The sequence below is a fragment of the Microtus oregoni genome, unplaced genomic scaffold (genome assembly GCF_018167655.1).
Source record: "Microtus oregoni isolate MIOR12 unplaced genomic scaffold, Mior012 000168F_ref0000490, whole genome shotgun sequence".
Taxonomy (NCBI): domain Eukaryota; kingdom Metazoa; phylum Chordata; class Mammalia; order Rodentia; family Cricetidae; genus Microtus; species Microtus oregoni.
In genome coordinates this window covers 119,596-134,276 of record NW_024544824.1, presented here as the reverse complement: position 1 = coordinate 134,276, position 14,681 = coordinate 119,596, and the positions used below count along the sequence as shown (strand labels likewise).

Genomic DNA, 14,681 nt, shown 5'->3' with positions numbered 1-14,681 from the left:
ACCTCCTCCGCTTTCAGGGATCCGGGGAACAATTTGTCTCGGATTTTAATTTACTTCTTTCCCTTTATACAGAGAAAGGGAAGGCCCACGTGGGTTATGGTGTTAGCAGTTCTTCCTGTTGCTGTGGCGAGTAGTCTGTCAAAAGCAATTTAAGGAAGGGTTTATATTGGCTCATAGTTTGAGGGTACCGACCATTGTGGTAGGCAGCCATGGCCGTGGGAGCATAAGGCAGCTGGAGATGCTTTATTTGCAGTCGGGAAACAGAGGTAGATACCCATGCTTGGCTCACCTTTTCCTCTCGGTCATCCAGTCATGGGAAGATGCCGCCCGCATTCAGGGTGAACCTGCCCTCTTCAGGCAACCCTTTGTGGAAATGTCTTCAGGGACACACTCAAGGGTGTGCTTCTGTGGTAATTCTAAATCCTGTCTGTTCATTTGACGATCAAGATTAGCCATCATGGTTACTAGCTGACGATTTGGGGACCTTGTTCCCTGCCCCAGCCTTTCCTCCTCGTGCACAAAAGGCCCAGTGACACAGTGTTTTGAAAAACGTGCCCCTGTAAGAGCAGAGCAAAGCCCTTAAACCCAGCCTACAGCCGCCAGCCCCGCTGGCACAGAGGGAGCTCCCAGAGTGGGATGCTGTTTTCTGGAGTTAGCCTGTAAAGTCTTCTTACCAAGTGAGAATAGTAGTCAGTCTGGTAAACTCTGACCCAGGGTTACAGTTAATTGGAAATGCTGTTTGTCAGAACGACATCCCTGGAGGGAAGAAGGGACAAGAACTGTTCAGAGCTTTAGAAGAGCCCCTGATCTATGAGCCGTACCAGACTCTACTAGGCTTTACCCCATGCCCTTGCCTCTGCGTGCAACCCATCCTCTCTCCAGGTTAAAGAGCATCTGCCAGAAGCTGGGTAGAGATTAGGAAGTACTAGTTAGGAATGCAGGCCCCAACACACATCAGTGTGTTGTGTGAGCTTAAGAGAGTTTCTTTGTTTTTGTTTCATTTTGTTTTTTGAGATAGAGTTTCTCTGTGTAGCCTTGACTGTCCTGGAACTTGCTCTGTAGACCAAGCTGGCCTGAAACTCACAGAGATTCACTTGCCTCTGCCTCCTGAGTACTGGGATTAAAGGTGTGTGCCACCACCACCTGACCAAGAGGTTTTCTTAATATCTCTGGGGCCTCAGTTTTCTTGTCTGTAGAGGAATATTATAGAACATCTGGGTGAGGAGACTAGCCAACATCTAGAAAGCGGCTTGCAAAGCAGTCGGGGTTGCTGGAGTCCCGGGAAGGGCCCCCGTCAGAGTGCCCTTCAGGTCCACAGGCACCAGCCTCCAGTCCGGTCTTCTGCCCCAGAGAACAAAGCTAGAGCTGGTAGCTTTGACTTTTAGAAAGCTTGGTGTCCTGGTGCCTGAAGGCATAGCCAAGACAGGCCCACCTAGCACCGAATGCATAGAGGTGCAATGTTCAGTTTGTCTCCAGACCTGATAATGTACCATCTGAGAGTGCGTGTCACACCAAGACATGTTCAGACAGTTTCGGGAGCTTGGAGGACAGATGCAAACTTGCGGTGGATCTGGAAACCACATTCCTGAGAAGAGAAACCTGGCCAGGGAAGGACAGAGACTAGGGAACGGGTGTTTACTTGGGGGCAGAGTTCCTATACATAGGAGTTTTCAGAGGCCGACTTCAGCCTGGAAGTCTGAACCCAAATCCATGAGGTACACATAGTCATCAGACTGGTGGCTACTGCAGCCTCTAACTCCAGCAGGATTGTGTCCCATGACTCAAACTTCCAGGAAGCTCACAGCCCATTGGGAGCCTCAAGGTAGGGCTTGGCCAAGCTTCTGTTCCCTAGTGTGCAGATGAAGGTTGGCAGCTGTCTCTCAGTGAGTGCCAGGCCTTGCTCTCTAAATGCTTGGGTACAGACACTATCACTCAAGTGATGCATTGATCTTGGGTGCTCGGAGCACAGGTGCTCCCGGGTAGGGTTGCATGTGATGACTCTTTCTATCGAGCCTCAGAATAACCCTAAAATGTGGGTACTATGATATCTCCATTATTCTTATGGAGAAACTCATCCAAGGTTGCAGCTATGAGGCAACAGAACCGCAGTCCAAGCCTAGAGAGTTTGACCCCAAAGCCCATCTTTCACAACCTGTCAGGAGCATGTGGGTTTGTTTTGCACCCTCCCCTCTGATCCCGTGGTGGTGGTGGGGTGCAGTCCCTGCTGGCAAAGCCCGCTTGTCCCATGACCTGTCTCTGCTTTTACAAAGGTTGGAATGGCTGACCAGGAGCCCAGGTTCTGAAACCCCTATACACAGATGTACAGATAACCTGGGCAATTCCAGAGACAGGGCAGACTCTGGTTTGGAGCCATCTGCTCATTTATTCATTCATTCACTCTACATATGTGTGCTGGACACAACTTCTGCCCTGGTGGCTCCCTGAAAAGAGGAGAAAAACCCTCATGACAGATGACACTCAGGATCTGTTAGATGTTCCCAGCCCGGGAGTTTCTAACCAGAGTCAGAGCAAGCTGGCTGAGGGCAACGTGGTGGCTGTATTGCTGGAACACTGTTTCCTCTGCCAAGAACACACTGCATGCCAAAGGCTACGCCGGGTGTAGATGTGGGCAGAGTTCAGTTGTGGCATGGGTATGAAGCTCTGAAACTCCGCAGGCTAAGTCCCTGATGACGACAGTGCCCACTCACCCATGTGCTTAGTCCGTACGGTAGCCCGTAAGGTCATGCTAGCTTCAGATTTCAAGGAAGCCCGAGCCCCACCTCCTTTAGCTGGCACCGAATGTAGAGCTAGGTAGTGAGTGCCAAGCAGCCGTGTGGGGTTAGTGTTATGAGAACATGGGGTGCGATCATGTGGGCTGAAGTCCTAGGGTCCTGTAGAAAAGGTTCTGGGCTGTCAGCCAGACTGTACCCTATGTTCCATGTCCTTGGGCAAGTTGTTGACCCTCACTGGGCCTCGGTTTCCTCGGTAGCCCAGAAAGGAGTTTGGATTTCTGGCCTGCAGTAGTTCCCAAGCCTGGATGCCCTAAGAGTCTATCTCCCCTGGGTCTGAGATGAGCGCCTGAGGCAGCATAGGCAGCTGACAAGAAAAAGGGCGAGTCAGAGATTCACCCAGACTTGGTTCTGAGGTTGGGAGGTGCTGAGAGCTGCTGGGCCCACTTTTTGGACAGTGTGACTTCCGTCCTACCATGGAGTGGCCAGGTTTGGGGGAGAACAGCATCTGAAGGGAGGAGGGAAAGAGGGCCTGCCCTAGACTAAGGCAGTGTCTGTTCAGCTCCACTGGGAACCAGGACACTGCCGATTCCTTGTTTATTGAGGGTCAGTCACCTCCTTGTGGCCTACCTGCCAGGGGTCTGGGAGGAACAGTCAAGCTGAAGTGTGGGCTGCAGGCAAAGGCTATGCTTACCATGAACACTTGCTATGGGTAGGGCTTGGAGACACTGCTTCATGCTCACCTCATCGTCCCACCCTCAGACCAGCTCTGGGAGGAGGACACTTTTGTCTCCATCTGACCAGCCAGTCAGTCTTGTGGTCCTCAGCCGCCACAGAGCGTAAGGCTCCGAGGTGGTTTTAGGATGAAGATCTGTCTGGAATTGAGACCTGAGTTCTTGGCGCTGCCGTCTAACTCTGAGTGAATCTTATTCCATGGGTGGGAATGCTGAGGGCCAGGCCATTGCCTGTCTAACAAGGGGACTGGCATTTAACACTCCACCAGAAAAGTAGCTTTTTGGTGTTCTGCATCAGACGGGGGAAAGTGGTTGATTCTAGAAGCTTCTAGACAACTCTGCCTGAATCTTATAGTCACTCAAATTGAGCAAAAACTACCCAGACAGTAAGAGATGTGTTACTTCCAAGACTTTCCTTTGTGTCCCCATGTTTGCCTGTGGGGGAGCCCTGGTTTGTAACAATTGACAAGCAACATGTAACACTGTTTGGATTCACACAGCAAATCAAGATGGCTATTTTGTAGTCAAAACCTAGCTTCAAACAAGACCTGAACAAGTCTGAACGTCCCCCACTGTGGTGTTTGGAGGTCAAGGTTGCCAGCTGAGGCAATGCCTCTGTCTTTTGTAGCTCAGGGAACTACATTTCCCCCACACACTGCTTTGAGCCTCAATCTCTTGTGGGAAATGGAGCTAACCACCTCTCTCTCCCAGGGACAGCAAAAGGATGGGTGAGCTCGTCTGTGTACAGTGTCAGGTCGCTACAGAGCCCACCTGGCACGTGTTGGGGACTCGGAAGCTGGTGCTCGGTCCTTCATGACTATCACTGTTGTTATTTGTGTGCCCCCTCTACCTTACAGTGCGCAAGCAGGAAATTATAAAAGTGACAGAACAGCTGATTGAAGCCATAAGCAATGGAGATTTTGAGTCCTACACGTGAGTCAGCCAGGCTCTTTCTGCATGTTCTGCCTGGATCGGGTTCAGGGGTGCTAACCAGGGGTGACTGAGCTTACTCACTCTCTGCATGTGCTGTGAATAAGAATGCAGTCCCCCTCAGCCGGGTGCTCATGACACTACACGTTCCTCTTCCTGCCAGCCTCATCCAGGGAGGCGCTCCAGTAAAACTGCTTTGTTCCCCGCACCCAAAAAAAAGAAGGGCGATCTGTGCCTTAGTATGGGAAGGAGGGAATGGAGGCAGGCCCTTCTCCAGCCTGCCCAGTGGGTCTGAGTCCTTTTCCTGGCTCTCCAGAGGTCTTCAGCTGAGCAGGAACAGGCAGGGACCCAAAGGGTGTGCACCATTCGTGAGCAAGAGTGAGCCAAGTGAACCCTAAACCCTTTGGGCATAAGGCACAGTCTTAAACTGAACATTCTCTGTTCACACACCCGCTCCAGCCCTTAGCCAGGTGACTGTATGCATAAACTGGGATTCAGCACCCCCTAGTGGTCATTGCCCATTTGCTTCTCTCTCTGCCTGACCCAGAGAAATTGGAAGGTTCTGGGTGTCTAGGCGTTGGCATTTTGACCAAGGCTGATGGGGCCTGGACCTGGCAATCCAATACCTGCTTTTTGGTGTGCGAAAACTTCCAGCCAAGACAGAGTGACCCTTGCCTGTGGGGTTAATGTGAGGTGGTGTTAATGTGAGCATGGCTGGTGTGATCTCAGGCCACCTGAAGCTGCATTTTAACCGTGGGAACTGAATTTAGTCATTGGAAAGTCCCTGGCTCTCTCTGGAGGGGCAAGGTACTCAAGAGGCATCTGTGAAAGCCCAGGGGCCTCACATACTATACGTAGGCTTGCACACGCACCTGTATGTGCACAAGCTATAAGTCTATGTTCAAGGAATGTGCACAGGGGTGTGTGCCAGAGTATAGCAGGATGCTACAGCAAGGCATGGAAGCAGACTCTGTCGCCAGTCTTTCTGGGTAGCCCTAAAGAAGTTAAGTCAGGGCACACCAGGTTGGTGACTCTGAAAAACCACAGCCAGGGAATAAAGAGCTAGTGAGGTGACCTTTCTGGGGGGGTCCCTCTAGAATGTTACAGGCGATGATGGCATTTTCATCCTGCGCAAGACTCTGAAACTTACCATGGCCTTGGAGCCTCCCTGACACGCTCCTGAACTAGCCCCTTCATCTCCCTGAGCCTCAGTTTCTACATTTGTTTTTTAAAGATTTATTTATTTATTATGTACACAGTGTTCGGCCTCCATGTATGCCTGCATGCCAGAAGAGGGCACCAGATCTCATTACAGATGGTTGTGAGCCACCATGTGGTTGCTGGGAATTGAACTCAGGACCTCTGGAAGAGCAGTCGGTGCTCTTAACCTCTGAGCCATCTCTCCAGCCCCCAGTTTCTACATTTGTATGATGCACTTAGAGCAGAGAGCCTTCAAGTCCTTGACGGATGCAGAGAGTCCAGACGACCAAGTTCTGCAGCAGGGGTAGACTTGAGGGAACCTCAAAGGCTTTGTTCATCGCAGGCAAGGCCTGGCCTGATGTCCTCTTCTGAGATTTCCAGTTCTCCTGTGGACCAGAAGCTTAGCTTGAGTGGGGGCATTTCCTGTCCCTGGTTTCTTTGCTATGGTCATAGGGGTCTATGTTGTACTTGAAAAGACCCTCCAGGTATGTAAATGACTCCCCTGCCTAGCAGTCACTCAGGAAGACTGACACCTGGAAGGGCCAATCAGCTGAAAACACACAGCTTCCTTATGCTGAGGGCCACCCCTGCCACATCCTCTGCTTCCTCTTTGACATCACTTTCTTAAAAATTTATTATTTTATGTATACGGGCATTTTGCCTGCATGAATGTCTATGTACCTGGTACCTATAGAGGCCAGAAGAAGGCCTGGAGTTTCAGATGGTTGTGAGCCACCATCGAACCCAGGCCCTCTGGAAGAACATGCAACGCTCTTAACTGCTGAGCCATCTCTCCAGCCTCATGGGCATCTCCTTCATTAAGGCTCCTTTCCCCCATTTACAGCCGAGGAAACAGTCAGGGTGTTCCAGACATAGGGTAATTTTGTCCAAATTGTTAAAATGCACATCCTCCATATACACACCTGTCTTGGGGAGCTGAGGTCACTTTATGCAAAGGGAAAGGCACCTCACTCCTACAACTCAAGAGAAAAGCCCCTTTGGGTCACTGCCGGGACTGGGGTACAGTGTGAAGAATAAGGAGCAGGCTGTACAGCATGACCACCTCACCCCCCTGGCACTCTTTCTGGGGACCTTCTCACCAGTAAGTGGCAGAACCAGAACCTGAACTTGGGCTCCCTGGATGTAGCCAGCACCCTCCAGTTCTGCCCACACTCCACATTGTGTGAACTCCTCCTTTGCTGAGCCCTCAAGGAAGGCGTGTCCATTCCCATTCAGCTGCTGCCCTTCAGGGGGGCGATGAGAAGTGGTCTTCTCAGGCCCCTCTTTCCTCTGGTTTCCTTTCCCCAGGAAAATGTGTGATCCCGGAATGACAGCCTTTGAACCTGAGGCCCTGGGGAACCTGGTCGAGGGCCTGGACTTTCATCGATTCTATTTTGAAAACCGTGAGCAATCCCTTCTCTCTGGGGTGCCTGTTGTCTGCTCTCCTTCCATGTCCTGCTGACGGCACAGCAGGGTGACGGGCAGGGCCTCAGGGGCGGCTCAGGAGCCAGTGAAGAGGAAGAGTCCCTGTGGACAGGGGTTGGTACTTTCTTGGTTCCCTCCCCATTGATTGCCCACTGAGCTGGACTGCCAGCTGTCCTTCCTGTGGCTGAGGATGGGGTGAGGCCGGGGTGGGTCCCTAAAGACAAAGGACGTATACGATAAGCCTCCCTAGCCCCCTCCTGCCTTCTAGCCTGGGAGAGTTCGTGGCAGGTCTTTGTTCTTTCTGATAAGCAGGGACCCTTCACTAACTCACACCGCTAGCTACAGTCATCTGGAGGCTTGGGGCCACCCCAGCTGTCCAGCGGGTGACACAGCAGCTCCTGGGGTGTGACCCATATGACCTCATAGGTAGGGAGGACCAGGGATTTCACACTGCTGTGCCCTGCCTGTGTGTCCAGGTCTCTGTCCTGCGTGTCTGTCCTTCCTGGGCCTCTCCTCTGCAGGAGAGGTCTCAGAAGCTTGCAACGAGGGTGGGCAGGGTGCCGAGCCTGGGCCTGAGCCAATGAGCTTCCCGCTTGTTTGTGTCTTACCCAGGCCGGGGTCAGACAGGGACCAAGCCAAGGTTAGGATATGGAGGATGGATCTCAGGGGTAGTATAGTGATCTTAGCCCCAAATGACAGGTACAAACCACACACAGACTTTCTGGTATTTCTAGGCACCTGGAATTGCATTGACTCGAACGGCAAGAAAGCCCTTCCTGACTAATTCTCATGAATTCTCATGCACAGGAGGACTCAGCTCACACCTCTCTCACAGTTCCCAGTTCCCTCTTTTTTCAAAGGGCAGCAAGGGTTCAGATGCCTTGCAGGCAAGAATGTGGGGCAGGAATGGTCTAACTATATTCTCCTCACCAGACTTTCTGCTCCCTGCATGCTCAGTGTGGCTGATCGTCCACTAATGAAGGTGCTGGTGCTGGGAAGTCTTATTTACAATATTCACATTAGGGCTGGAGAGATGGCTCAGAGGCTAGGAGTGTGTCCCGATTCTTGCAGAGGACCTGGGTTCAGGTCCCAGCACCCATTGCCCTGTCATAACTGCCTGGAGTTCTAGCTCCAGAAGATCCAGTGCTCTCTTCTGGCTTCTGCAGGCCATTGTGCTCCTTGTATATAACTCACCCCCCTCCCCCGCCCCTACCTGCCCTCATCAAGCGCACAGACACATTAAAAATAAAATCTTAAAAATAAATACAGTAAACATATCATGAAGCTAACCAGGAAAATCATTTTATGAAATAAGGACAGATGGTGCTCACATATGGTTTAACAAACTCAGTGCACGTGGTTCTGCGGCCACTCAAGGTGAAGCCCAATTCTGTCATTCAGAAAGGCATTTCCACTGCGGCCAAGAGAGCGGAAGCCACTCGCCCCAAAGAGTGCACAAAGCCAGCTGCAGATTTAGCTCTGTCTCAATCTGGCGCCTTTCTTCTGCTGATAGGGTCCTTTCTGTTAGCAAAGCAGCAGGCCTCCCCACCTCCGAGTTTGCACCCCTCTGCTTGTATTTTAGCGAGTACTGAGGTTCCAAGTATTCCCTCCTTTAAAAAAAAGCAAAGGAAGAAGCTAAATTTCCTTAAAGAATCAGACAGGATCCTCCACGCTGAATGATGGGAGACTGAATTCTAGTAAGAGAAGCTGGATCTTGGGCTCTCTCATCCTGTGCACAGTCCCCACATTTAAGGATTGCCTTGGCTGTCATTATACCTCTGTCCTCTGGGGGCGCTGTTTCCCAGCTGCGTTCCGCTCGTCTTGCCAGAGCTGGGCAGAGACCAGGCTAAGGTTCAACTGCGCAGGTGCAGGTGTGGGGACCACCACTAAGGAGTCCAAATGCAGAAAGAAGTCCATGTTTCTGGTCTGCTCATGCGGCAGATGCTACCTCAGCACTGACTCCTAGACCCTATGCTTAACCCTCTGGTTACCTCTAAGGAGGACTCACAGGGGTGTGACTCAGTACAGCCTCTCACCCCTGCAGAGCTTTCTCCCACTGCCTGCCCTTTCCTGACCAGCACCTGGCTCTATCTACCACCTTGTCGAGAAAAAGGGTAACCTGGAAAACACTAACCTGGTCAAGTAACACCGTGTCACGTTAGAGTCCCTGGGATCTCAGCCACAATCAACAGCGGCAAAGCTTGTCCCCCACCACTACCAATGCTAAGCTGTTTGTCCCTTCTGGAATGGACCTGGATTGTCCTAATCCAGGCACTGTGAGCTTGATTTCTTCATACCCCCCCCCCCCCAGGAATTAACAACTTTGACCAAGTCAGATAATGGTTTTGGATTCATTTTCCATACATATTAATGGACACATTGCTTCCAGCCTCATATATGATATTCACACACATTCAGGGAAGTCTCATGCACTTTGGAAAAGAGAAACTTGGTGATCGTTAGCCTCTAAGGTGGTGGTTCTCAGCCTTCCTAATGCTGCGACCCTTTAATACAGTTCCCCATGTTGTGGTGACCCTCGGCCAAAAAATTATTTTTGTTGCTACTTCATAACTATAATTTTGCTACTTGTTATAAATCATCATGTAAATATCTGTGTTTTCTGATGGTCTTAGGCGACCCCTGTGAAAGGGTCAGCTGACGCAAAGGGGTCATGACCCACAGGTTTGAGAACCACTGTGCTAAGGTTATTCTAAAGCTTTACATTTTCTGTGTCTGAGAGCTTGTGAATCTGTTATTCTGCTTCTCTGAGACTTACTTATTGAAGGCTTGAGCACGCAATGATTATAGCACTAAAGGGAGGGACCATCAGGTGCTCTTTTCAGACTAAAAAAAAAGCCATTTTACATGTTTCAGGGGATATCAGTTTACACATTTTGTTGGGTAATGGAATTAGAGTAAGGGATGGAGAGGAAATTATGGTGTTACAGGGTCTCACACGGGGGCGTCTTGGGTGGCATTGGAGACTTCACATTTGAGGCTAGCTGTTGACACGGTTGTGACCACTATTTGCGCCCCACTAGGGGAGGATACAAGGGTTCTTGTCGGAGTGAGAACCTGAAGGCCTCTGTCTGTCCCTGGGCCACTGTCTTTCTGTGCTTCTGTTTCATATCTTGATAAACAACTTGAGAGTTTCTAGAACAATCTGGTGATGTTGAAACTGGAGGTGGGAACCGTTCCTAGGCACTCTGGTTAGTTGTCATGACAATGAGATCTTCCTGTGTCCCCCTAGCCCCCTGAAATTGAAGGTCGGAAGATTCTACAGTTCCTTTCCCCCTGTTTCTATAATTCAATAGATCACAATAGAGTTGATAAGCAGGGTGGGGCATGTCTAGATTACAGACATTTCATACGGTTTACAGACAGTGTTACATTTGAATAATAGAACAGCGGTGAAAGGTGAAGACTTTCCATATGAAAATCCAGACAGATTTCCAGACTCCCTTGAGGAGCAATAAGGTGTGATGCCCACGGTACCCAGAGGACATATATATATATATAGGCAGGGTGCCCTCAAGATGGGACAAGGTGTTCTATCCACCACCGTCCCCCTTACTCTCTACTGTCTCCCTGACCCAGAGATAGAAGCTCAGTTGCTATCCATCATCTTATACCCAGCTCAGCCTCTACCATTTAAGTGCTGGCCTGGTCCCAGTATGAATCTGTGTTGAAGAAAAAAAAAAAAAAAAAAAAAAAAAAAAACCTTACCTGGCTCAGTAAGTAATCCTGTCTGGGATTCATGCTTTCGTGTGTACAAGATGCTAATTCTAAAATCCCACTTCTCCCATGTTTGAGCAATTTGGCAAGTCTGAAGTTCATTGTACCCTATCTGGGAGGTGGTATCCTGTTACCTAGGTTACGTGGCAGTTCTGCCTTGACTCTCAGGTAGCTGATCCCTGTCCCAGAGATTCCCCTACTGTGCACGAGTCAGGCAAAGGAGTCTCCCTGGAAAGGGAAGTTGGAAGCTGAGAGCAGGATGAGGCAGGATGAAGAATGAGGCAGGAACCCCTGGGTTGCATCGCCTCAGCCCCTCCCGTCCCTGCCTCCAGTGTGGTCCCGGAACAGCAAACCCGTGCACACCACCATCCTGAACCCCCACATCCACCTGATGGGCGACGAGTCAGCGTGCATCGCCTACATCCGCATCACGCAGTACCTGGATGCGGGTGGCATCCCCCGCACAGCCCAGTCAGAGGAGACCCGTGTCTGGCACCGCAGGGATGGCAAATGGCAGATTGTCCACTTCCACAGATCGGGGGCACCCTCCGTCCTGCCCCAGTAAGAATCCTTTCTTCCTAAACCTCTAAGGGGATATTAAGGGTGTTGACCTGGAGGGGGAAGGTGGGGGGGCAGTGGGGCATGCCCAGGGGAGCAGCTGCTGCCTTCTATCTCTGAATATCTACAGAGAGGGTGAGAAGACTCCTGCAAGGAGATTCTGGGTCTACAGATGCGGAGGGAAGGTGGGTGGAAAACCTAGAAGGGAGAGGTGACCGTGTCTAAGGTGGTGGACTTACTGTGTCTTACAGTTGAAGGACCGGGCCGGGGTCCCTGCGTTGTCGCACCGCAGAGATCCACTCTTTGTCCGTGGAATGTGGCTGCTGGCTCTCTCTTGGATTTTGTTGGAATTCTCCCTGTCACAGCGCCCCCCCCCCCGCTGCCATTGTCACCTCTGTACTGGCATCATGAAAAAAGCCATGGCAACATCAAAGCTCTCACCCACACCCTCTTCTTGCCAGTGGGGACCTTCTTCAGGCTTCGGTACCCAGGATGCGGGCCCCAGGAACCCCCACTCCCCAACTACTGTTGTTGGCCTGGCCTAGCTTTGACTGTAGGTGAGGAAGCCCCAGCTGTGTTTACCAGGAAGCCAGGAAGAGGAGGGCAAGTGTGACACGGATCCCCCTCTTCGATCTCTCCTCTTCTGGGGTCCCCAGGGAAGCAGAGATGAGCCCCCTCAATCTCCAAGCCAACTGTTTCTGGGAGAGAGTAAGAGAGGAGCCACTGCCAGGAGCTCCTGCCTTCAACTGCCGCTCTCATCTGCTTCCCTCCTATGCTGGCCCTGTGCTCATCAGACCGTCCACTATGGGGAAGGGGGTGGGCTCTACCCTTCAGGCACCCCACTCGCTGCCTCAGTCCTTCTGCAAAGTTTGCCTCCAGTGTTAACCTGCCCAATCTGCCCTCCAACGTCCATGGAGAATTCCAGCCTCTTCCGTCTGAGAGGAGATCGGATGGTGTTTCAGGGGCAAAGCAAACAACACTTAGGTATCATCTTCTACTTGGACGCATGCCTTTTTACAGCCAAACTTCTGTGTATTTCGTAACTGGATTTTGCGTTAACGGATATGTATGTGTAACTAGACTTCAAAAAAAAAAAAAAAAAAAAAAAAAAAAAAAAAAAGAAGAGTTGGATCGGGTCGGGAAGTGGGAAGAGGGGTGAGGGGAATTTTTCACTCCGTTCCAGGTTTTTTTTTTTGGGGGGGGTCCTTTCTGAGGTGCCCTCACCCCCCAGGGAGCACAGCTGCCTTCCATTCTGGTCCCCACGGTCAGCTGACAGGATTTCTTCCAGGGCCAGCATGACTAATATACAATGAGTAAGTCAGGGCCGGGGAGGCCACCAGGATGAGAAGCTCCAGATTTGACATCTCTGTGACTAGAGTCCTCACTACTGGACTTCCCAAGACTTCTTTCCCTAGATCTTTGTGCCACCTCCCTATCCCACCCCCCACTACCTCCTGAGCACGTATCCTCATTGCTTCTCTTAACTTGGACAAAACAGAGCACCAGAAACTTAGTTTCCTACTTCATGCTGAACTTGGGCTGGCAAGCGCTGTAGTGCGCTTGCCTGCCTGCCCTCCCCTACCGTACCCTCCCTCTTTTTTCTCTCTCCCTCCCTTTCTCTTTCTCTTCCTCTCTCTCCCTCTTCTTGGCTCTGATCTGGAATGCTGTGTCTCATCCACGGGGATCGCCTGTCTGCACTGTTTTCTTTGCATGACTTTATATGCAGTAAGTATGTTGAAAAAAAAAACAAAAAAAAGAAAACACTCAGCAAAAATCAAACGACATGTTTTGGACAAAATAATAATACTAATAACATTCGAGGTTGTATTCTCAGTGTCCAACTTGGGATTACGTTGCTGCCTCTCTGTGCTTTTGGTCTCTGTGTGGCTGTGTTTTGCCAGCATGAGACACTGTGCCCTCTGGAGGATCCTAGGGGAGGAAGAGCCATGTGCCCAGGGGTTTGGAGATGACACTGATTCTCTCGGCTTCTCTGAGGGTTGGTTGGAGCAAAAGTGGAAGGGATGTTTAATCCAGAACTTTCTGGTGTTCCCCCTTCCCCCGTGTAATGAGCTATGTGCTGGGCTCTTCTCTCAAGTCCTGCTGCCCAGGGACAAGTACAGGGCAGGAGAGTGGCTCTATTGTGTAAGCCACCCCATGGTAGTCCTCTACCCTTGGTGGAGACACTACTGCCTAGGCCCAAGGATGGGCCCTGGCCCTGCCCCAGAACCAGGCTTCCTTATAAGGCCCAGTGAACCCATTGTTCCTAGCCATCCTCAGGCAAAGGTAAAGGAGGGTGTGGCCTTTACCAGGGGATGCTGTAATTACCAATCAAGATCAAATCCCTTATTCAAGCCTCAGTTTCTCTATCAGTGTTCCTACCCAGAATGATGGAGGGTCAAACAAATAGTGACATGTCTACGCCACCCCACTTCTGAGAACCTGTTGGGTTTGTCACTGGCTGGCCTTCTTATGTGCCAAGCCTGGCCAGTCCCTATCCTTCTCCCTGCCTGCCCCTCATTTTCCTCTTTGGTGCCTGTCTGTTGCTTGCCAGCAATGGACTGCAGGGAAAAGAAGTGCTTGGGGACTTTGGTGTCTTTTATTCCAGGCTCTGATTAGACCTGCTTTGGGTGAGCCCTTGCCCCTCGTGGGGCCTCGGTTTCCCCAACCAGAAGACACCTATGCCCTGCCTTCTGTTGGCTAACATGCCCCATGCCCACTGTGCCTCTCCACATGTGGAAGAATGGAGGCAGATCCCTACCCCAGTCTGAGATGGCCCGCTCTGCGGAGGCTGCTCCTGTGGGTGGGCAGCCAACTAGTATAGACCTTGGGACACTACAGTGACCCCAAGGTGGCAGGAGAACTGGCAGAAAAAAACTGCCCAGAGCCCACTCTCACCAGACAAGCTCCATGATCCTCCCAAATACCCTCTAGATGAAAAAAGGAAGGAAGGAAGGAAGGAAGGAAGAAGAAAGGAAGGGAAGGAAGGAAGGAAGGAAAGGAAGGAAGGAAAAGGAAAGGAAAGGAAGGAAGGAAGGAAGGCCAAATCAAAACTCAGCCTCTCATCAGGTTTATAGGAAAAGCATCTCCAGCCTTATGCGCCATAGCTCAAATCCTGCCCCATGGCTTCCTGGCCCCCTTCAAAGGGCTCGGGGGAGTATGTTTGCTAGGCTCCCATGCTGGTTTCTTTGTTACTATCTGTTTGGGGTTTTGTTTCGGTTCTCTCTTTCTTTTTTAACTATGTGGCTGTGAACTTGAATGACCACTGCTCAAACTTTCTGCTACTGGGGGTGAGGGTGGGGGTGGGGGGAGGGGAGAAGAGGTGTCTGTTTTATTCTTGGTGTTTTCAGTGCAATAAATAGCTACAAATTTA

The 14,681-nt window shown here is 50.9% G+C and overlaps 1 protein-coding gene across 5 annotated transcripts in view; it reads left to right on the top strand.

The window, feature by feature from the left end:
- LOC121445229 (calcium/calmodulin-dependent protein kinase type II subunit alpha) overlaps window positions 1-14,681 on the top strand; it is a 63,249-nt gene extending 48,568 nt beyond the window's left edge. For 4 of the 5 annotated variants that reach the window (XM_041647262.1, XM_041647263.1, XM_041647264.1 and 1 more), the window contains 4 exons: window positions 4,321-4,396; window positions 6,902-6,996; window positions 11,086-11,314; window positions 11,563-14,681. In XM_041647262.1, the coding sequence (XP_041503196.1) occupies window positions 4,321-4,396; window positions 6,902-6,996; window positions 11,086-11,314; window positions 11,563-11,566 (404 nt within the window). In that variant the 3' untranslated portion in view covers window positions 11,567-14,681. Of the gene's footprint in view, window positions 1-4,320; window positions 4,397-6,901; window positions 6,997-11,085; window positions 11,319-11,562 lie in introns of those variants that run through there. The other variant, XM_041647266.1, reaches the window with a different exon arrangement.